General features: G+C 41.7%; 1 protein-coding gene across 1 annotated transcript; it reads right to left on the bottom strand.

Moving 5' to 3' along the window:
• Positions 1–40: 40 nt before the first annotated feature.
• On the bottom strand, positions 41–24,624 carry LOC143289586 (protein odr-4 homolog). Its single transcript, XM_076598619.1, has 12 exons — positions 24,439–24,624; positions 23,223–23,408; positions 21,857–21,952; positions 18,815–18,918; positions 16,877–16,913; positions 15,807–15,932; positions 14,402–14,575; positions 9,201–9,323; positions 7,237–7,321; positions 4,856–5,044; positions 3,730–3,837; positions 41–482 (listed from the first exon to the last, which is right to left on the bottom strand). Exons 1-12 carry the CDS (start codon positions 24,532–24,534, stop codon positions 412–414), a joined length of 1,395 nt encoding a protein of 464 aa, XP_076454734.1. The 5' UTR covers positions 24,535–24,624; the 3' UTR covers positions 41–411.
• Between the last annotated feature and the right edge of the window lie 857 nt (positions 24,625–25,481).

Genomic DNA, 25,481 nt, shown 5'->3' with positions numbered 1-25,481 from the left:
AAACAACAAACCACCACCATCCCACCCCCACCACCCACGCACACACACAAAAAAACAACAACAACAGAAAACAAAAAAAACCCAGGATATTGAATCTCAGTCTGAGCCCGTATACAACACACCAAAATTTGACACAGCACCATTCAGCCGAATGCGTAAATTTTAAACACGAACAGCACTTTTCATCATTCCTCATTACACTAGCAAAAAAAATGTACATTTCTAGTAGGCGCTGTTGATTTTCTTGTCAGTCTGTTATTCTTCTTTGTCACTCTTCACACCTGCCAGTGCCGCGGACTTGCGGTTCATGCCGTCGCTGACGACAGGTTGGTGCCTCAAGTTCACCAGTAGGAAGTGGACCACCAGAATGTCGACGGTCACTGATGCCGCTGCGACGGGGCTGCAAAGTTTCTATGACTTCTCCATGAAGACGTAAGACATCACTGCTGCCACCAGTGCCACCACCACAGTCACCACTATACCTGCAAGGCAAGGCAAACCAAGGCAAGAAGTTATTTCCTGTGCCCACTGAAGGCACTGAACATTACACACTAACGTCTTTTATACACACCATATAAATAACAAGAGTGGATGTCAAAAAAGCCAAACCAAACACAACAAGAGAGGCAAGGCCTTCAAGACTCACTTGTGATAAATTAAGTCCCCTTGCATTAATTACAGAGTAATTTCCCTTTTTTACTATCTGCACCAAAACGTTTGCAAAATAAATAAAAATTCCATGCTTAGCAAAAGAAGTTCCCGTTTGAACAAAAAATGATAATAATGACTGCTCTTGTTGTTGCGTCAGAATATCAGATCAAAGTGCCAAGTTTAGAGAATACAAAAAATATAAATATAACAGTAAATGCAGTTTGCATATAATTAGGCTTCTTTTTTTATTTTTTTTGTGCCCATCCCAGAGGTGCAATATTGTTTTAAACAAGATGACTGGAAAGAACTGAATTTTTCCTATTTTTATGCCTAATTTGGTGTCAACTGACAAAGTATTTGCAGAGAAAATGTCAATGTTAAAGTTTACTACGGACAGACACACACACACGGACACATACACACACACACATAGACAACCGAACACCGGGTTAAAACATAGTCTCACTTTGTTTACACAAGTGAGTCAAAAAGCCCACATGAGGAAACAAATAGTTCAGTTACTCAAGGAGGCGTCACATACGCTACGCCACATCTGCAGAGATGCCAGCCAACCTCTGTACAGTGTTTTTAAGAACAATCAGGAAATTTTGTAGGAACATTTCGAATCTGGTAGGAACACTCAGACTCCGAACCACATCAGCAAATGTACATTTCATCAACAAGGCATACAAACAGCTGGGCCTACCTACAACACGATGTAACTGCTTCAATTAAGCTGACTGGTCCACTCAATGCTGTTTCAAAGTAAACACGCACGCAATCAGCTGATCATCATCATGTGAGACCAAGGTAAGTAGTGACTGCCCTGGCCTCGTGATCAATAAGTCAAGATCGTCTGGGTAACGTCACGACAGGAAAGCATGTGACCATGCTATGTAGGCGGAAATGAACTCCTCGGAACAATTCTGACGTTGGCATAACGTTGGAACAAACTGCGACTGAGTGTAACAAATATGGCGAAATCATAACAGTTGGCATCTCTGTGTGCCCTGTGGGGGCAATGAACCGTTAGACATGAACATCTTTTTACACACACCTTATAAAAACAAGAGTGATGTAGAAATTTTTTTTAAAACAAACAAACACAAAAAGCCCACACAAGCAAACAAACACAATCCATATTTCCTTTGAAACACATAAATGTAATTTTCACTATCAATATACAAAGTTTTGCTGAAAAGAGATCTGCACAGTCAAAAGGAAGGCTTTAAGTTCTAATAATATTCTTTTATCTTTTTCATAAAATGTAAGTGGAATTTAATGGAGTTTGGTAGGGTTCCATAATATGTAGGTAAACGTTTTTTCTGGTGCTACCAAAAAAGAGACACAGAAACAGATAATGAAACTCGTCAGCGATATCATTTGTGGAACACTTATCACAAATTCTTTCATTTCTGGGTAAATTTTCGAAACACCGATTATCAACAGGCTGTTCAATGTTGGTTGTTCTGAACTTTGCTAAATCAATTACACAATTATTTGGTAACACTGTAAAAAAAATATGCCACCAGCAGTGTTGGATCAGATCACGTTACAACCTGCCGACGGCTGGGAGCGAGTACCCGTTCACCTGTTCCAGACACACCTATTCTGCAATCCTGCCACCACCCCCAATGGCTTCTTGAGAATTTGACTCTTTGTCCTGTTTCGCCTACCCGCCATTCCTATTTTGCCTATTCAGCCTCTCTCTCTTTCTCTCTCTGTGCAAAACATACACGCATGCACACACAGAGAAACACACATACACACTCTGTATACAGATGATTACTTACAGTATCTTTATTGACAGCTATCAATACTCAAATCATCAACAGAACAAAGAGGAATGTTCACAGACGCCCCCCAAACAAGAACTTTCGGAGAAGCTGAAAACTGTACGATTTGGGTGAAAGTCTCTCTCAGCATTTGGACGGAACATCAAATCTCTATGTAGACTTCTTCTTCTTCTTCTTCTTCTGCGTTCGTGGGCTGCAACTCCCACGTTCACTCGCATATACGCGAGTGGGCTTTTACGTGCATGACCGTTTTTACCCCACCATGTAGGCAGCCATACTCCGCTTTCGGGGGTGTGCATGCTGGGTATGTTCTTGTTTCCATACCCACCGAACACCGACACGGATTACGGGATCTTTAACGTGCGTATTTGATCTTCTGCTTGCGTATACACACGAAGGGGGTTCAGGCACAAGCAGGTCTGCACATATGTTGACCTGGGAGATCGTAAAAATCTCCACCCTTTACCCACCAGGCGCCGTCACCGTGATTCGAACCCGGGACCCTCAGATTGAAAGTCCCACGCTTTAACCACTTGGCTATTGCGCCCGTCTGTATGTAGACGAACTGTAACAGCCACACCAGCATGACCAGTTTTGTGGCAGGCGAATCAGGAACAGGCAGATTGGGAACGAGTGAAGTGGGAACACGTCAACTGGTAAAAGGGAAGTTAGGACTGCAGCCCACTAAACAACAGAACAGATATACATCACGTGGCGACTGAGACACTGATCCAGTGTACAAACAGGATCTCTGCATCATTTGTAAACCAACACACACACATACACACACACACACAAATTACACACTGACCAGAAACTTGCACAAACAAACTTTGCATTAATCATTTACTTTATCAACGTCTGTGCTTGAAAAAAAAAAAGTGACAAACAAGCACACACGTACTAATCACATACAAACCACAACACACACGTTCCACAAACCATTCACTTGACCAACTATCCATGTTGACAAAAACAGAAGAAAAAAAAAGAACAGCGTACGTTAACTCTCTCCATACGAACGGCAAAAGAGACAACGTTAACAGCGTTTCATCCCAATTACCATCATCAAAATATTGCAAGCCGGACGCTCTTATACTGAAGACGTGAATGTTGACAAAGAATACCACAATTCTGACGACGGAAGCTAAAGGTTGGGTCATTTAGACACCCACTGGACATCCGAGGGGTCTGTGTAGAGGAGAAGAGAGGACTGGTCGTACTGAATGAGTTCAACTACAAAAAGATCACAGACAAATGGCAAACAGAAAGAAAGTCTTACCAAAAAGTGTAGAGAAGTTGGATTTGGTGGCGACGGGTTTCACCGTGTCCTGTGCCAAGGTGCTGAGACTGTGTTCAGAGTGAGAGGCCGTCACCCAGTCGTTCTCCCCTGAGAGTCACACACACACACACACACACACACACACACACACACACAACACACACACACAAACAAAAACGGTCATACACGTCAAATGTCACAAGGCTGTGTAAGTGTGTATGTGCAAAGCGCCCGAGATCTCATTGCGCTAGATAAATATTCATATCATTCATCATTCAATCAATCACAACAACAGTTTCACTCTTCAGTTTCACTTTCTCAAGGAGGCGTCACTGCGTTCGGACAAATCCATACACGCTACACCACATCTGTTGAGCAGATGCCTGACCAGCAGCATAACCCAACGCGCTTAGTCAGGCCTTGAGTGCATGCTTACATATTTGTGTACCTATGAAAGTGGATTTCATTTTACGTAATTTCGCCAGAGGACAACACTCTCGTTGCCATGGGTTCTTTTTCAGTGCGCCAAGTGCGTGCTGCACACGGGACCTCGGTTTATCGTCTCATCCGAAAGACTAGACGCTCAGTTTGATTTTCCAGTCAAACTTAGGAGAAAGGGCGAGAGCGGGATTCGAACCCACACCCTCACGGACTCTCTGTATTGGCAGCTGAGCGTCTTAACCATTCTGCCACCTTCCTCACAACAACAACAACAACAAAATGAACGATGATCTTTGTAGTTGCATTTCTTGTGAAGAGAGAGACAGAGAGAGAGAAGATGAGAGAGAGTGTATGTGTGCATGTGTGTGCGCGTGGTGTGTGTGTGCGTGGTGTGTGTGTGTGTGTGTGTGTGTGGGTAGATGTGCAATGCGGTTTGGCTGACTGAAATGGAGAGGCACGTAAATTTCAGTAACCTGTATATTTGTATATAGTTATTTCCATTTGGTGCCATTTAATTTATCTTTTTATTTTCTATTCATTTTATTCATTTTATTTGTTTGTTGTTTTCTTCTTATGTTGCCATGTTCTTATGTTTCTGCTGCCAAAAAGAACATCTCTGTACCAAAGTATAGACAATAAAGTTTGTGTATTGTGTATTGTATTGTATTGTATTGTAAAATCTCACTGGCAGGATGTTCACACGTGGTCTCCAGGCTTTCCGCCGTGACCGTCATGTCCAGCAACTCCTGAATTCTCTCCACCACCTCCTCCCTCTTCTCGTCCTGGAACATGTAGTCGCAGATCTGCGCCCCGGAGGTGTTGGCCCTGGCAAACACTCGCACCGGCGTGTCGTAGAGCTGGCGAAACTCTATCGCTGTCAGAGAGACGGGAGGGAAGGGGCGGGGAGCAGCACTTCTTTATAGGCTTTTTCATGTGATATGTGTGGTGAGTGTGATGATTGTGTGTGTGTGTGTGTGTGTTGTATGTGTGTGTGTGTGTGTGTGTGTGTGTGTGTGTGTGTGTGTGTGTGTGTGTGTGTGTGCTGTATGTGTTGTGTATGTGTGTGTTGTATGTGTGTGTGTGTGTTGCATATATGTGTGTGTGTGTGTGTGTGTGTTGTATGTGTGTGTTGTGTGTGTGTGTGTGTGTGTGTGTGTGTGTGTGTGTGTGTGTGTGTGTGTGTTGTATGTGTGTGTGTGTGTGTTGCATATATGTGTGTGTGTGTGTTGTATGTGTGTGTTGTACGTGTGTGTGTGTGTGTTGTTGTGTGTGTGTGTGTGTGTGTGTGTGTGGATAAATTTTGTGCCTCAGTGTTGGCTGTCTGGGAAGGGCTATGCATGTGAGTTTTTCTTTTTTTCATCTTACTGTTTCAATGCATGTTTTAAACATTGATATTTACATTGTACAGCGCAACTGAGCATGTTTCACACGGAAAGGCACTTCATAAATTAAAATACTATTACTATATTGTGTGCTGTGTTTTTTTGCTGCATTTTATTCCATGTGTGTAGTGTTGGCCGGGTGGTAACGCCTCTGCCTAGGAAGCGAGAGACTGAGCCCCACTGGTTCAAATCCCACAGTCGCCAGTACTTTCTCCTTCCCCACCAGACCTTGAGTGGTTGGCACAGTCGATATGAATTCAGTGCCCCGACGGATGATCTTTGTTGTTGCATTTCTTGTGAAGAGAGAGACAGAGAGAGAGGGGATGAGAGAGAGTGTGTGTGTGCGTGTGTGTGCGCGTGGTGTGTGTGTGTGTGTGTGTGTGTGTGTGTGTGTGCGCGCGCGCGTGGTGTGTGCGCGCGTGGTGTGTGTGTGTGTGTGTGTGTGTGTGTGTGTGTGTGTGTGTGTGTGTAGATGTGCAATGCGGTTTGGCTGACTGAAATGGAGAGGCACGTAAATTTCAGTAACCTGTATATTTGTATATAGCTATTTCCATTTGGTGCCATTTAATTTATCTTTTTATTTTTATTTTCTATTCATTTAATTCATTTTATTTGTTTGATGTTTTCTTCTTATGTTGGACGTGTGCTGCTGCCAAAAAGAAAATCTCTGTACCAAAGTATAGACAATAAAGTTTGTGTATTGTATAAAAGGCTATGGGATTTTTCATCTCTAACTTTTAAGGGAGGGGGGGGGGGGGGGGGGCAAGGCAGTGCAAATGAGACCAAAATGATGATTTTTCAGGATTTGGGTTTTTTGAACATCTCTTCTCCTAAGTTTTTCCACTGTAAAGGTGTCTTTAAGAATGAAAAAAAATTGCCAATAAAGATTGCTTGCTGAATCATGGAAGTGTTTATTTTGTTCAAATCTGACGCAAGTGGTCAAGCTTCTGGCCTTGACAACATACACTGGACTTGCTCAATGATGAGTAAACCTACAACCATGAGACTTTGCATGATTGTTTTAGAACCTGTTATTGAAGTTTTGTCATGAGCATGTATGAAAATATTCTCCGGGTTTTAATTCATAACGGTTCCAATCTTTTACCCATTGTAAATTTTGAGGATTTCGCAATACCCAAAATTTTAAAAATTCACAAAAAATACAATAATTAAAGAATCAACACAATCTCATGTGAAAAGGAAGATAATGTCAATGTGTATCAAGTCCACATAACAAAAAATGTTTGCATGCACCACATGGACCACAAACCCGATTTCTCTGATACATTGTTTGGCGGCCATTTTGATTTGTTTCCATAGCAACGGGTATTCACAGAAATCTAAGATAACACTTTTTTTGTGATTCACAAGTGATGATACACCTTGCAGACAAAAAAAAAGAGAGAGAGAGAGAGAGACAGATATAGTTAGAGAGAAAAAAAGTCGTTATTTGACTGTAGTTGTCTGGCCTTAACATAAGACACATAACCATGATGGATGTGTTTTCATATGTACTCACAAAAACAAAATAACAACAAGAAGAGTAAAAAAATATATATATATATATTTATATTTACACACACACACAACACACACACACAACACAACACAACACACACACACACACGCACACACACACACACACACACACACACACACTTCAAAAGCTAAAAGGCAGACCTACCACTGCCCTCGTCAGTCAGCTCCAAATCTTCACTCAGCAGTTCACACCTGGTGCACAGACTGCGCACGATGTCCGTTTTTATGGCCTGCACATCAAGACAGGTGCTCTTAATCACACTGATTGTATTGTTCTGTATTGTACTGTGCTGTGTTGTGTTGTGTTGTGTTGTATTGCTCTTTTCTTACGACAGACTTTTCAGTGTTCTGTGTGAAATTCAAGCTTGTGTTGTATTGTATTGTATTGTATTGTATTGTATTGTACATTTTCTCACACAGATTCTTTTTGTTTTCTGTGTGAAATTCAGGCTTGTATTGTATTGTAGTGCACTGAATTGCATTGCATTGTATTGCATTGCATTGAACTCCATTGCATTGTATTGCATTGCATTGAACTCCATTGTATTGTATTGCATTGCATTGCACTGCATTGTATTGTATTGTATTGTATTCTATTGTACTGTATTGTATTATATTGAATTCTGTTCTACTGTATTGTACTGTACTGAATTACTCATTTTCTCACAATGATTTTTTTGGGTTTTGTGTGAAAGTCTGGCTTGTATTGTATTGTATTTTATTGTATTGTATTGTATTGTACTGTATTGCATTGGATTGTATTGCATTGCATTGCACTGCACTGCACTGCATTGCATTGCATTGCATTGCATTGCATTGTATTGTACTGTATTAAATTCATCTTTTTCTCAAAACAGAGTTTTCTGAGTTCCGTGTGAAATTCAGGCTGCTCTCCTCAAACTCACACCCCCCCTAACCCTCCTTCGCCACCCCCCTCCCTCCACCCCCTCCCCTCTGCAAAGTGTATTTAAAACAAAGTGGATTTTTCATTAAAAAAATATATGTATATTTTGCAAGGACAACTCTTTTAGTTGCTGTGTGACCTCCCTCTCATTTGAAGGACTAGCATCCACGCTGTGGAGTCTGGTGGAGGGAGGTGGGGGGGGGGATTACTGCGGAGTGTGGGACTCGATCCTGTGCGTTCAGATTCTCTCGCTTACTAGGTGGACGTGTTACCACTGGGCCATAACTCCACTCTTACCTTTTCTCTGCTTCCCAAATCATGAACAGAATATACACTGTATACATATATACATATTTCTTTCTTTCTATCTATCTATCAATATATATATATCATAAATATATATATATATATATATATATAGAGAGAGAGAGAGAGAGAGAGAGAGAGAGATCTATTTCTATATCTGTTAGTGTGTGAGTGTGTGGAACCATGGGTGTATTCACATTCAATCTCCTGACTCGAGCTCATCTCTCTCCTGGGGAAGTGTGAGAGTGTAAAACGGGTACATTTTATGATTTATTCTGTTGCTTGCTTTTTTCGCTTATTTATCCATTTCTTTTTTTGGCAGCCTCAACCAGTGTGTGTGTCTGTGTGTGTATGTGTGTGTGTGTGTGTGTGTGTGTGTGTGTGCATGCATGCATATACGTGCGAGGTGTGTATATGTGTGTGTGTGTGCATCTGCGTGTATGTGTATGTGTGTGTGCGTGTGTGTTTCTTTGTGTCTGTATGTTGCAAATTGTATGCATATATATTGTATGCACAAGCATCTGAGAAAAACACAGAATGCAGATTAGGTGTCACACCTACAAAAAAAAAAAAAAAAAAAAAAAAAAGAGAGAAAGAAAATCTCTACAACTAAACAATTACTGCCACCACCACCACCCTTCTACTTTCCCCTGACACACACTCAAGAAGCATGTGCACATACACAAACACACACACACATATAAACACACAAATGCACAGACACACACACACATATATACACAAACACACACATGCATACACACACACACACATACACACACACACACAATCACACACACACACACACACGCGCACACGCATGCACACACACGCACACACAAACACACACACAAACACACACACACACACACACACGCACACACACACACACACACTACCTCCACAGCCTCTTTGACGGTGGCCTTCCAGTGAACAAACGCTCTGCAGGTGATGATTCCTCGGACTGACATCAACTTCGTCACCTCCTTGACCGCAGGCTGCGGAATTTGGAGAGACGCTTGCTGGACACACACAGTGACCAAGCTTCAGGTTTTTAATCATCCTTTTCACTCCTACCTACTCGAGTAATAATAATAATAATAATAATGGTACTTATATAGCGCTAAATCTTGTGCATAAACAAATCAAAGCGCTTTCGCACCAGTCATTCTCACGCAAGCATAACTCTAAAACTGAAAAAAAAACCCTAAAAAGACAAGGAAGAGGCAGGGAAGGGAGGCTATTTTGGGAAGAGGTGGGTTTTAAGGCCAGACTTGAAAGAGCTGAGTGTGGAGACTTGACGAAGCGAAAGAGGAAGTTCATTCCAATTGCAAGGTCCAGAGACAGAGAAAGAACGGTGGCCAACAGTCGAGAGTTTGAATCTGGGTATGTGTAAGTGGAGTGGATCCGAAGCTGATCGTAGCGAGCGAGATGGAGTGTACAGGTGAAGGCAGCCACAGAGATAGGAAGGGACTGATTTGTGAATACATTTGTAGCATAGAGTGCTGATCTTGTACTTTATTCGGTGTGAGACAGGGAGCCAGTGGAGATGTTGCAAAAGAGGAGTGATGTGCTCAGATCTTTTCTTTCTGAGGACGAGTCGGGCAGCAGAATTTTGTATGCGCTGAAGGGACTGAATGGATGAAGCAGGCAAACCAGACAATAGTGAGTTACAGTAGTCAAGGTGAGAGAGAATGAGAGAAACGACAAGTCTAGATGTTGTGTCAGTGGACAGATATTTCCGGATGGAACTGATGCGCCGCAGTTGACAGTAGCAGGATTGACATGTCTGATTGATAAATGTTTGCATGGACAGTGTGTTGTCAAGGACAACGCCGAGGTTCCTGACTGAAGTGGACAGAGGGATGGATGTACTGCCAAGTTTGACTGTATTAGTTGTAATGGAAGAGAGTTTTTGTTTAGTTCCTATGATCATTGCTTCAGTTTTGTCCGCGTTCAATTGTAACTTATTTAGAGTCATCCAATTTTGAATATCCAGGAAGCAGTATGTAGGATTTCCACGAAATAATGACTCCGTGCCAAATGCACAACAGCGTCACACAGACCGTGGAAGCTGAGAAAACACAAACGTCTTTAAATGTGAAAGCGAGTATCTAGACAACATTACAAAATTTTTTAAACTTTCTTACGGCTAAAATAACTTTTTTTTGAGCATACTGCAAAAATGTTTAGCCAATTTCGGAGACATATATTTTTTAAGCACATACCTTTTTTTCAACTGATCATACTCAGGGCATTCTATTATAAAATGGAACTCATCCCCAATCACAGACATGATGCAAACCTTGCATAACCATAACTCTCATGGAATGCCGTTGCATCTCCCTAAAGAGAGAGTGAGTATGAGTGAGTGTGCGTGAGAGAGAGAGAGAGAGAGAGATGCTCCATCATGCTTTTATGTTTTCCCAATACGCTATGTCGTGACCTGGACCTTCGGCCTTGTTTCTCTTGACAGGTTTTGTTTTCACCACTGCCGATTGCTGTACCAAGCTTACTGAAGACTATATGGATCTCCTCTCTCTTGCACACAGAAATGCTACCTATAAGTTGCAGATGCCAGGCTGTGACCTTGACCTTTGACCTCAGACTTTTGAATGTCTTTAGGATCATGCTGTGACGGGCGCCATAGCCGAGTGGTTAAAGCGTTGGACTGTCAATCTGAGGGTCCCGGGTTCGAATCACGGTGACACCGCCTGGTGGGTAAAGGGTGGAGATTTTTACGATCTCCCAGGTCAACATATGTGCAGACCTGCCAGTGTCTGAACCCCCTTTGTGTGTATATGCAAGCAGAAGATCAAATACACACGTTAAAGATCCCGTAATCCATGTCAGCGTTCGGTGGGTTATGGAAACTAGAACATACCCAGCATGCACACCCCCGAAAACGGAGTATGGCTGCCAACATGGCAGGGTAAAAACGGTCATACACGTAAAAGCCCACTCGTGTGCATACGAGTGAACGTGGGAGTTGCAGCCCACGAACGCAGAAGAAGAACAAGAAGAGGATCATGCTGTGCCCAAAACCAGTCACAAGACCACCTTTGATTAAAACTGGATGTAGGATACAGTAGTCACAAGACCAAGTTTGATTGAAACTGGATGTAGGATACAGTAGTCACAAGACCAAGTTTGATTGAAACTGGATGTAGGATACAGTAGTCACAAGACCAAGTTTGATTGAAACTGGATGTAGGATACAGTAGTCACAAGACCAAGTTTGATTAAAACTGGATGTAGGATACAGTAGTCACAAGACCAAGTTTGATTAAAACTGGATGTAGGATACAGTAGTCACAAGACCAAGTTTGATTGAAAACTGGATGTAGGATACAGTAGTCACGAAGACACATGTTGGATTGAAACTGGATGTAGGATACAATAGTCACAAGACCAAGTTGTGATTGAAACTGGATGTAGGATACATAGTCCACAAGACCAAGTTTGATAAAACTGGATGTAGGATACAAAGCACAAGACCCAAGTTTGATTGAAACTGGATGTAGGATACAGTAGTCACAAGACCAAGTTTGAATTGAAAATGGATGTGGATACAGTAGTCACCAAGACCATGTTTGATTTAAACTGGATGTAGGATACAAGTAGTCACAAGACCAAGTTTGATTGAAAACTGGATGTAGGATACAAGTAGTTACAAGGACCAGTTTGATTAGAAACTGGATGTAGGATACAGTAGACACAAGACCAAGTTGATTAAAACCTGGATGTAGGATACAGTAGTCACAAGACCAAGTTTGATTAAAACTGGATGTAGGATACAGTAGTCACAAGACCAAGTTGGATTAAAACTGGATGTAGGATACAGTAGTCATAAGACCAAGTTGGATTAAAACTGGATGTAGGATACAGTAGTCATAAGACCAAGTTGGATTAAAACTGGATGTAGGATACAGTAGTCACAAGACCAAGTTTGATTAAAACTGGATGTAGGATACAGTAGTCACAAGACCAAGTTTGATTAAAACTGGATGTAGGATACAGTAGTCACAAGACCAAGTTGGATTAAAACTGGATGTAGGATACAGTAGTCACAAGACCAAGTTTGATTGAAACTGGATGTAGGATACAGTAGTCACAAGACCAAGTTTGATTGAAACTGGATGTAGGATACAGTAGTCACAAGACCAAGTTGGATTGAAACTGGATGTAGGATACAGTAGTCACAAGACCAAGTTGGATTGAAACTGGATGTAGGATACAGTAGTCACAAGACCAAGTTGGATTGAAACTGGATGTAGGATACAGTACCTTCCAAGCTTTACAAAATTACTGCCAAATAATGACCTTGACCTTTGACCTCTCACCCTGCTTCCCATACCATGATAAAAGGAGTGACTTTAAAGGTCTTATTCGTTACATACCATCCTGCCAACTATGTTGTTTCTATGCCAGTTGTTGTGAATGTGAAAATGCTGATGTTAAAGTTTATCATGGACACACACACACACACACACACACACACACACACAACACACACACGCGCGCACACCCCACAAACCCAACACAACAGACTAACCCTGCCCACCTCCACACACACTCCCCCAATTCCCAAACACACACACACACACACAGACTTCAAACAAACCACACACAACAGACCACAGGCAGCTAAAAATCTACGTGGTAGGAGTCCTTGACGCTGACGTCTCTCTCCATCCCTTTCTATTGCTTTTCCTCGGAGGTGTCTCTGCATTCAGACAAATCCATATGCACTACACCACTTCTGCTAGGCAGATGCCTGACCAGCAGCATAACCAAACCCACTTTGTCAGGCCTTGAGTGCATGGACATACATTTGTGTAGGCTAGAGTGGATTTTTGCTACAGAATGTGCCCGAGGACAACACTCCCGTTGCCATGGGTTCTTTTTCAGTGCGCCAAGTGCGTGCTGCATACAGGACCTCGGTTTATCGTCTCTTCTTCTTCTTCTTCTGCGTTCATGGGCTGCAACTCCCACGTTTACTCGTATGCACACGAGTGGGCTTTTACATGTATGACCGTTTTGACCCCGCCATATAGGCAGCCATACTCCGCTTTCGGGGGTGTGCATGCTGGGTATGTTCTTGTTTCCATAACCCACTGAACGCTGACATGGATTACAGGATCTTTAACGTGCGTATTAGATCTTCTGCTTGCATATACACACGAAGGGGGTTCAGGCACTAGCAGGTCTGCACATATGTTGACCTGGGAGATCGTAAAAATCTCCACCCTTCACCCACCAGGCGCCGTCACCGTGATTCGAACCCGGGACCCTCAGATTGACAGTCCAACGCTTTAACCACTTGGCTATTGCGCCCGTCGATTCTCCAGTCAAACTTGGGAGAAAGGGCGAGAACCTGGGTTTGAACCCAGAGCCTCACAGACACTGTACTGGCAGATGAAGCGTCTTAACCATTCTGACACATACTTCAAACGAACCAGACACAACAGACCACAGGCTGCGAAAATCGAAAATCCATATGCTAGGTGTCTCTGACTCCAGCATCTCTCTCCTTCCCCTTCTTCTTCCTCCCCTTGGGGAAGGTGGCCATGCTCTCCCTTATCCCCGAACACACATACACACACAAGAGCAAAGACTGTGTGATACCTGCTGTAAGAGTTTACAAGATGAGATCCATCTTTTAGACAACAGTGTAAAATACAATATTTACAGAAACAGATTCTTAACCAATATATGTCGTCCAAATGCCAAGCCTGGCGAACTGATCTTACAAAAAGAATTACAGCCGAGGCTGGTGAAATTTGTTCATGAATGTTTCTTTTCATAATATGCTCATGTTTACGTTTAATTGTGTCTTACAAACCTCAAGGTTTTAGGACAATAAAATATTCTATTCTATTCTAGTCACACTTCAAATAAACCACACACAACAGGTAGCTGAAAATCCATGCAGTAGGTGTCTTTGACTCAAGACGTCTCTCTCCTTCCCCTTCAATTTCTTTCCCTCGGGGAAGACGGCCATGCTCTTCCTCACTAACCCCACCCACCTCCGCACACACTCCCCTATTACTCCACCCAGCCACCTACACACACTGCAAACCAACCAAACCCAACAGACCACAGGCATGAAGAAGTCCACATGGTAGGTGTCCTTGACGCTGACATCTCTCTCCTTCCCTTTCCCTTTCTTCCTGTCGCTGAAGGTGGCCAGCAGCTCCGTGCTCTCCCTCACCTCCCCCCCCACCAGCGTCAGGCTCTTCATGATGTCCTGGCAGAACGGGGCGATAGCTTGCTGCCACCCACAACACAGCAAAACCGTACAACTACTACTACTACTAATAATAATGGAGGAGTCAGGCAAACACTGCGGCCAGTAACCCAACCAAAACGTTCAAATAAAGGACTGCCTCATGACGTAGATGGTGTTTCTAGCTATGAATAGAATCTAGAAAGGTTCCTCAATCTAAAGCTGCCGGTAATTTTGTCAACGAACTGAATGCAAACCAGGGAAACGTCAGAATATTTCGATGACGAGTTATCTCGTCATTGTGGCAGCGAAGCGTACATGCTTGCACTGACAAGTTATCTCGTCATATAGGCAGCCTAGGGGTTAAAGGGCGCTCAAAGCGCTTACAATAAACATTGAAATAATAATAATAATTGATACTTGTGGAGTACTTTCCTCCCTTTAACTTAGTTCATGGGCACTCAAAGCGCTTTACAATAAACATGGAAATAATAATTATAACAGTAATAATGGTTACTTGTTAAGTGTTTTCCTCCCTTAAAGGGAGCTCAAAACCAACCTGCTTTACAATAAACATTGAAATAATAATGGTAACAGTAATAATGGTTACTTGTTAAGCGTTTTCCTCCCTTAAAGGGCCCTCAAAGCCCTTTACAATAAACATTGAAATAATAATGGTAACAGTAATAATGGTTACTTGTTAAGCGTTTTCCTCCCTTAAAGGGCCCTCAAAGCCCTTTATAATAAACATTAAATACATACATACACACAAGCCATAACTTACAGAAAGAAGAAGAAAGCTCGTGAGAATAATAAGAACTGTGTGAAGGAATCAATGGTGCAATTAAAAAAACAACAACTGTGTGGGTGTGTGTGTGTGTGTGTGTGTGTGTGTGTGTGTGTGTGTGTGTGTGTGTGTGTGTGTGTGTAGTGTGTGTGTGTGTGTGTGTGTGTGTGTGCAGTGTGTGTGTGTGTGTGTGTGTGTGTGTGTGTGTGTGTGTGTGTGTGTGTGTGTGTGTGTGTGTGTAGTATGTGTGTGTTGGAGTGTGTGTGTCTGAACATGTGCAAGCATTCATGTCCGTCTGATAATTGAATTTTCTCTTAAACCAGTGACAATAAATACACAACTACACGTTGATATCCAATGTCTTTTCTGCATTCATCTTATTTTGTTCGTGTTTACACTTGAATATTCTTACTAATAAGAATCAACAACGTTACAATAGTCTTCTCTTCAATATAATAAAGGGGGAAAAAACAAACCGCTGTTGCTCACCTGCATAGATTTCTGTAGCGTCTCGTTGCGTGCCCCAGGTACCAGCACATCCACAGCCACTGACGACACCAGTCGCAGCCACCTGGTGGCACTGGAGTAGCGCCACTCCGCGGGACGAGGGGTGCTCTGAAACAAAACGGCACCACATCATGACAGCAATGCTAAACTTTAAGCTAAAAATTTCTTTCTTTTTTTTTTTTCGTAAGTAATCATGATCCAGGATGCATAAGTGCATTTTTCAGCAACGCATAAGTTTGAATTGAGGACACAATCAGCTGAGTGGTTTTAGCGTTGGACTTTTTTGATCTGAGAGTCCAGGATTCGAATCCGGGTTGCAGTGCTAACTGGGTTAGCATGGGTGGGGATTTCTTCCATACCTCCCAGGTCAACAAAATGTGCAGAGATGATGTAGTGCCTCAACTCCCTTTGTGAGCATATGCATGCATGCAGAAGGTCAAATATGCACATTAAATATCCAATAATACATGTCAGTGTTATGTGGCATTCTGCGTTTTTTTCCCCCATCAACATGGCATGGAATCCCGCCAAGGCTGTACAATCCCCAGGACTGAATAGGTTAAGTACCATCTCATGTGCAAATCTGTCATATTGGTAGATAAATAATATCATGACAGAAAAAAACAACACAAAAAACCCCACATGATAAAGATTTGTTGGTTATTTCAAAATGAAATAGTCTTCACTGAAGTTCATTTTCCTTGCCCACCCTATAACCTGGGACAGGGAAGAGGCAGTGTGCAACCAGTTACAAATGACAAGCACGTATCATGCATGTGGTGTATACAAACAAGGTAAATGCAATACAAGCAGCGCAAAGAGCTTCAAGAATATGCGCTATAGCAAGACGTCTTAATGAGTTAACAAGCAGAAACTCTCATCAGCAGCAAACAATGCTGATAAACAGATATATCTACATCATGACGGATAGACAGACAGACAGACAGACAGACATAAGGAAGCACACACATGTGCACAAAAATGCACACACACACACACACACACACACACACATGTACATACACACACAGTTTTCAACATCACCCACATACCTTTTGGTTAGCAACATCTAAGGAACTGCAGACAATTCTGAAACATGTTCAAAATGATCTTTTAAGGATTGGGGCTGGGGGGAGGCGGGAGGGGGAGAACAAAGAAAGATACAGCAAATATCAACTTGTGTCAATTCAATTCTTACGACATATAGAAATAACAAACCTTAATCATTCTCCATAAAATGATCAAACTTTTATAACCTTTTTGAAGCTACAGTGAAAGTGAATAATAATCTCACACACAGTCAAAAAGAAATTTTTTTGATAAACATCTATCAGTAAAGCCAAACAAAATAAAACTGATGACTACTCATGTGCAAATCTGGTATCATATTGGTAGACAAAAGCACAGACACAAACACAGCACACACACAGTTGTTTCACTCCAAATCATAATGTAACAGTATCTTACCCACATGTTTTTCTTTTTACATAATAATTGATGTGTGCAGGGTGACTAGTGAAGGGAGTGTCAGTTGTTCGTTTTTTCTCTTCGATTTTTGCTGACGGGTATTTTAAGTGAACCTAATGAGAATATCTGTTTTGGCTGAAGCAAACAATGAAGTATTTTGAATTTTAAGTGAACCTAATGAGAATATCTGTTTTGGCTGAAGCAAACAATGAAGTATTTTGAATTTTAAGTGAACCTAATGAGAATATCTGTTTTGGCTTAAGCAAACAATAAAGTATTTTGAATTGAACTGAACTGAATAAATTTGTAAAAGAAAAACCCACAGTTTCAGTATCACTCACCATCCCAGCACAGAAACTGTGTCAATTTTTTTTCTCCATACACAAATTAACCATGAATTATTTATTTTCTGTGTTCAAAGAGCCAAGGCAGAACTAGACAGGTGATGGACTTCTGATTCAGTGTTCACCAGTGATCAGAGTAGGTGATGGACTTCTGATTCAGTGTTCACCAGTGATCAGAGTAGGTGATGGACTTCTGATTCAGTGTTCACCAGTGATCAGAGTAGCTGATGGACTTCTAATTCAGTGTTCACCAGTGATCAGAGTAGCTGATGGACTTCTAATTCAGTGTTCACCAGTGATCAGAGTAGGTGATGGACTTCTGATTCAGTGTTCACCAGGGATCAGAGTAGGTGATGGACTTCTGATTCAGTGTTCACCAGTGATCAGAGTAGGTGATGGACTTCTGATTCAGTGTTCACCAGTGATCAGAGTAGCTGATGGAATTCTGATTCAGTGTTCACCAGGGATCAGAGTAGGTGATGGACTTCTGATCAGAGTAGCTGATGGACTTCTGATTCAGTGTTCACCAGTGATCAGAGTAGGTGATGGACTTCTGATTCAGTGTTCACCAGGGATCAGAGTAGGTGATGGACTTCTGATCAGAGTAGCTGATGGACTTCTGATTCAGTGTTCACCAGTGATCAGAGCCCCGAGGCCACTTTCTGGAATGGTGTTGTGTCCTTGGCAAAGGCTCTCTGTGTGCAAGTGTGGGGCGTTGAAGAACCCCAAAGTTCAGTGGCACATAGCCTGAGAAACAGCAAGAAAGGTGCAGTTGCTGTGCAAACTTGTGTAAAGCCCATGAATCAGCAGCAGGACCCAATGAGAAACCGAAAAAACATCATTGGTGGGCAGCACTGGGGGCAGGAGTTCTGTTCTGTTTGATTTGATTTGATTTGATTGCCATGGGCATCCCTACCTTCCGTCAAAGAAGACAAAAACAGCGGAAAGAAAGGACTGAGCCCTGCCTTCCTATGCCGAGCCCAATACACGGTAATCTGAACTCATGGCCATAAAAGGCTACTGGGACCTTTCACCTCTTTACCGTGTAAAATCAATTTAGAGCTGAGTGCTGTCTGATCTCAAAAGTGTGCTGCTGTTGCACTGGATATTGTGTAAAGAATGTCTGACTACCACATATGATATATATATATATATAATTATATATTTACTCCTGCTTACTTGCTGGACAGAGAATCCACTTGCAATATAATCCGGTCTGTTACAGCGTCAACCGAAGTTGCAGGCACGTTTTTTGTGACTGATTTGTGCACAGCAAACAGCAACTGAAAACCACAAACATAAGTACATATCTATCAAAAATAGATTATGTCTACAATCACCAGTGTGCATGGTAAGACATTAGATTTCCTTCTTTCCTCCAGTATACAATCACACATTGTAATTTGATAGGTGCACAGCAAACAGCAACTGAAAACCACAAACATAAGTACATATCTAGTATACTAAAAAATAGATTATGTCTACAATCACCAGTGTGCATGGTGAGACATTAGATTTGCTTCTTTCCTCCAGTATACAATCACACATTGTAATAGGAAATTTTCCGTGTGTGGGGGATGAAGAACCCCAAAGTTCAGTCGCCAATAGCCTGAGAAACAGCAAGAAAGGTGTAGTTGCTGTGCAAAGACGTGTAAAGTCCATGAATGGGCATGAGGACCCAATGAGAATTCGAAGAAACATCGTAGGTGGACAGCACGGGGGGCAGGAGTGACGTGCTGTGTCGGTTACAAATGCGGAGTTGATTAAACTGTATATTATGTATAAAAACAACCACCCACAAACACCTGGCAAGAAAACAAAGACAGCACTAATAAATGAAACGAAAGATCAATGAGTAATGTAAAAAAAGGAATGACAGAAAAGTTAACAAATGAAAAGAAGAATGAAAATAACCCCATCAATGACACCTGCTGAAGAGGAAAACAGTGGATGGATTCATACCACTTGACTTAATAATACACAAACTATAACCACTTACTAATATGCCACTTGGGACTCAATAACATACAAACTAGAGCCACTTATCAATACACAATCACAACCACTGCATAATATACAACTATAACCTTGATGATACTAACTGATGAGACAAAGACAGAGGCAATAAGAGACAGAAATAAAGTCAGAGATAATAATAATAATAATGGATACTTATATAGCACACTATCCAGAAATCTGCTCTAGGTGCTTTACAAAAACGCTTTTGTTAACATAAAACATTATATCTATGTTACATACACACACCAAAATGTGACCACACACACACACACACACACACATACACGCGCGCACGCACGCACGCACGCACGCGCACGCGCACACACACACTGCACACATACATTTTAACATACATGTGTATCTAACAGCTACCCTAACACATACGCGCACACAGGCAGGCACAAACTTACATAAACACACGCACACACAATACACATTCATATACATGCAGGTAGTTATGTACACATACATATGTATACACACATGGTCAAGCACACCTAACGAAAAGGAAGTGGACCTGCCACAATTGAACTTATTGCTGAGGGAAAAGGTGAGTTTTGAGACGAGATTTAAAAGATGCGAGGGAATCAGAATGACGGAGGTTATCAGATAATGATATATTATACAGACAGGTAGTGATATATTATAATATATACATTCTGACAGACAGACAGACAGACAGACAAGAAAAGGGCTCTCTGTCGTGGACCTGTGATCTGAACTTTAGGCACTACCATGTTGTATCCCTTGGTCTGCTAACTTTTCAGAGTGCAGGACAGAGTACGGTGACATGTTATCAATGCTTATTGACTCACTTGTGTAAACAAAGTGAGTCTATGTTTTAACCTGGTGTTTGGTTGTCTGTATGTGTGTGTGTGTGTGTGTGTGTGTGTCCGTGGTAAACTTTAACATTGACATTTTCTCTGCAAATACTTTGTCAGTTGACACCAAATTAGGCATAAAAATAGGAAAAATTCAGTTCTTTCCAGTCATCTTGTTTAAAACAATATCACACCTCTGGGATGGGCACAAAAAAAAATTAAAAAGAAGCCTAATTATATGCAAACTGCATTTACTGTTATATTTATATTTTTTGTATTCTCTAAACTTGGCACTTTGATCTCATATTCTGACACAACAACAAGAGCAGTCATTTTTATCATTTTTTGTTCAAATGGGAACTTCTTTTGCTAAGCATGGAATTTTTATTTATTTTGCAAACGTTTTGGTGCAGATAGTAAAAAAGGGAAATTACTCTGTAATTAATGCGAGGGGACTTAATTTATCACAAGTGAGTCTTGAAGGCCTTGCCTCTCTTGTTTTATTTGATTTTATGTAAATAATTACACAATAATTATCATCTAAAGTCCATCCATCCATCAATACCCCTCACTTTTATCTTTATTAACTCGCTGCTTTGCGAGTGTGGTGCATTCATTATGTTTCAGTCTTTGGTGGAGTGCGGTGGCGCAGTAAGTTCTACAAAGATGAGTATGTGAACAACACCACGACAATTATCCTATGGCTCTGAACACTGGTGCAACAAAGTCTCTTTGTCTACAAAAACGGTTTCCTTGCTTGTGTTTCCAAGTGCCTGACTGCTACACGCAGGGGCCCACAGATGAGACCAAACAAAATTTCCCATCTTCCAGAGCAGACTGAAAATTTTCTTTACCAAACACAAAACAAAACGGAACACACACACACACACACAAAACAAACAAACAAAAAAAAACCACATTCATCTGCTCCACCTCTCATGAAAGAGATTGGTGGACATCCCAGAATTGATACTGAATTTTCATTTCTTTCTGTTTGTTCCTTTGTTGTTTTTTTTAAATGTGTTAAGCTCTTTGTTGAATAGCACTGGTCAAGGATCTTTAACAGAATAAAATTCCAAGAGACTGATGGGCAAGAGAGATTTTTTGGAAGACTTTAACACAAAGTACAGCCATGGAAAACGGTTCTCTCACTTTACGCAAGGCTTTTTCCAGGTGTATGAACCCTGTATATGCCTGCAGTGTCTCTCAGATCTCTTCTAACTATGTGCTCCCTTTTAAACAGGCTTGCCCTTCTGCTGATACAGAAAATCTTTTCATTTGGGTGGTGGGGGGGGGGGGGGGATATGATTATCAAAATAGGTTTCAGTATAAAAAAAACAACAGACACATTTTTAACAGTTGCTGATTACAATAACAGCACCTGTCGCAGTTTGGCAGAAGCATCCTTCAGGATGTGAGATGGAGCAACAACAAAAATCCCAATGACATCCAGGCCTCCAGGTAGCATCCTCGTTACCTGCACACACACACACACACACACACACACACACACAAAAGAATGCAATACATATGATGATGGTAAGGACACTTATGTTGTACCGAAAGCTTATCAGACATTAATCAAAAACACACAGCACCTTTTTCTTTGGTGGTTTTACTTACTTTCATTTCAATTAGGAAATTTTCTATCTAAAATTACATTTAAATAACATGCTTACCGTGACCCAACTAGTGCAGACTCCGGCAGGGGGCAGGAATGTCAGACCCCTGCCGGAGTCTGCACTAGTTGGGTCACGGTTAAGTATGTGTAATTAAAACTCTATTTTAAAGCTTTGTCGACCTGTTAAAACTTCACATGTCCTTCATAAAGAAACATGCAACCAGCATGATAGCTAATGAGTGGGTAGTCTTTTGACTTCTTGTTTTTGGGTCCAAAGTTCAAGTCCTCTGTGTAATCAAGAGAACGTGAAAAAGATCTCCCAGCTGGTGCTACAAAGTTTCAGACATTATCAAGCTGACCAGTGCTACATCAGTGCATGCCACTGTCCTCTGTCTCATTGCTGGACACACAATAACATTGGCCATGGACTGGGAATGCCCTCATAAATATTTAATCAACTTTTTTGTGTGTGTCAGAGGATACTGTGGTATTATCAAATGGTGACCAAACTGTCTATAGGAAGTGTCCATCTTAAGTACAGTTAAGACACTTTCAAATCCAGTCTTCTTCCCCTACCCAACCCCTATTGTTCTCGCTCCTCTCTGTCCCACATCCCTTTCAATTAACATGAATTGTAATGTTTCAAGATCTAATGGCTCCAGTCTGAATTCTGTCCTTGTATAGACACATGACCATGTAGAATGACTGTATACATGTATGTGTAGGGGTGCTGATCTGAGCACATCAGAATCAAATGGCTGATCAAAACAGATCAATGGACAAACCAGCTGTACACTGTGCACTATCATCTATGTTTGCTGCCCAAGCTTGTATGAAGAACATGCATGGGTGGATAAAGGAAAACCAAAAGTAATGTACTTTATTCATTATTGCTCGATACTGGTGATAGTGATGGTCATATAACACAGGTTTGGGGAATTTGTACCTACAGCATGTGACATACACCTCCCAAAGCAAGGGGTTTTATTCATTGTCTGGTATTAGTAGAAAAAAATATATATATAAAAGTTTTATGTACTGCGTATGAAGTTATATACAATACACATGCTGTGCATCATATATATCTTATTTCACGGTTGAAAAAAGAAAAAGAGAAGTTACTTACTTGCTTGGCGTGTGTGGCCACCCACAAATCATCAGCTGAATCAAGAGATGAAGGGAAAGGCTTGGAGGTCTTTCGTTTTGAAGGCAGCTCTTCTTCTTTGCCAATTTCTGACACCTCACACACCTCATCATCTTTTGCTTCAGGCGTCCTCGCCAGCAGAACGACAAAGTCCTTCTGTGCTGATAGCTGCACACAACATGCTAATAGTGAATGCAACCATGATGATGATGATGGTGGCAATGGTTGCTGCAGCTGTGACTGTAAGTGTAACAGCAGTTGTGGTTGTATTAATTCTAATAGTAGTACTAGTACTAGTGGTAGTAACTTGAAATTTTAAGTGTATAGTATACATATAATTATATCTAATAATTTATACTACTATGAGTAAAATGACTGAATACATTTTATCACTGGAGTGGAATGCAACAAGCTGCACACAAACACATGTTTATCACATCAACCATACCCAGATGCAGATAACACTGGCACAGAGAGAAAGAGAGCGAGGGAGAGAGAGAGAATGTTTTGCAATTTTGCTGACTATACATGTTGAAAACTTGAATAGGTAGTATGGTATGAATAATTATTATTCCAAATTGTGATAAAATGTTTACATGCATGCGAGTCTGTGTGCTTGTGTTTCTACTGGGGTTCAACACAGGTGATTGGCACAGTATAATTATGAGCATGTTGGACTGTTTCAGGGTAGGTGTAGGCGTAGGGGCTTTATTGTTGGGGAGGGGTGGAGCAAGGTCTAACCCCAGTCTAATAAAAGCTGTGGTGGTATGTGTTAGTTTGTGATGGGGCGTGTACTGGTACTGCTGGGTGATGATTCAACAAGACTGGCACAGGTTGCACAAGCCAGTGTTATGTTGATCAGTTTTTAGTGACTGAACTGAGAAGCATGGGGCGAGTCTGGGGGATACTAGGATGCGCCTATCTCAGGTAGCGTAGCATTCCTCTGCTGTGCGCATCCAACATCGGAAGTCGCCAACATCGAGCACATACACACCAAAGGCAGTTGGGTGGGGAGGGAGAGAGAGAGGGGGCGAACGGGAGAGAGAGAGGTATGGTGTGGGGAGTGCGCGCGCGTACGTGTGTGTGTGTATTGGGAGGAGGTGGCGGTACACAAAGTGAGATCATAAAACAGTGCAAACAAAAGATGATTTGTAAGTTCTATTGCACTCGCAGTTTTTCTTTCCCCAAAACCAATTACCTGGCCGACAATTAGGCCGATATGCCAGCGACCTTTCTTGATCAAAGACTCGATATAGGCCTGTGAAATTTCATCACAATACACAGACCGACCCATGGCTAAAGTAACACTTTATAATGCTTTCATGTAAACAAACAGCTGTTGAAGTTCGTCAGCAAACTTTTCGTATTGCCGGATGTGACCGGATATTACGACTTAGGGATCATTGTGCAGTTTTCTGTATTCAGATAATCAATGGTTAGTCGTTTTTATTAACGAAACAAGCCGCAAGTTAAAAGTTGCTATAGTTAATACCACTCTTTATTTTATTACATACAAAATACTGCTTAACTGTGTGATAGTACGGAAACATCCACTACTTGCTAAAACTTAAAAATCACAAAATACTTTCACCCTTTCTCTATTTATCTTTTAAGTGTTATTTTCCACAACGTTCAGCAATTTTGAAGGAATATTTTGCAAAGACGAGGGTTGATGAGGGGAACGGGAGGTTTGTTTTTGTTGCCCATGTTTGTGTGTTCTGGTGGTGTCAGTGTGGTGTTAGACTGAGCCTCGCCCCCTTATATTTTTGTTGATTGAGTGTTGAGTTCAGTTTCAAGGAGGTGTCATAGGGACTGATGTGGACTGATCCATGTACTCCACACGGGGAGCGTGTCGCATACCCTCCCGTCAGTGTCGATACTCCCCCGTACACACACACACACACACACACACACACACACACACACTTGTGTGTGTGTTTGTTTGCTGTTGTTTTATTCTTCAGTTCAGCGTCTTTTAGCCATAAGTGTTATTTGACAAAGATAGGGGTGGGGGTGGGGGGGGGAAGACGGCTACTGGTGAACGGGAAAAGTAACTGTTCATGTGTGTGTGTGTGTGTGTGTGTGCGTGCGTGCGTGGGCGCGCGCGCGTGTGTGTGTTATTATTCACAACACCACCAGAGGCGCCTAAGCATTACCATTTGCTACCCTAAAGATTATTGAATAAACTCAGTCACATACACCTCTGACTCTGAGTACAAGTCAGTGCGCGCATATACACTG

Source organism: Babylonia areolata, chromosome 14 (assembly GCF_041734735.1).
Source record: "Babylonia areolata isolate BAREFJ2019XMU chromosome 14, ASM4173473v1, whole genome shotgun sequence".
In the NCBI taxonomy this organism is placed as follows: Eukaryota; Metazoa; Mollusca; class Gastropoda; order Neogastropoda; family Buccinidae; genus Babylonia; species Babylonia areolata.
This window is presented reverse-complemented; position numbering and strand designations above follow the sequence as displayed.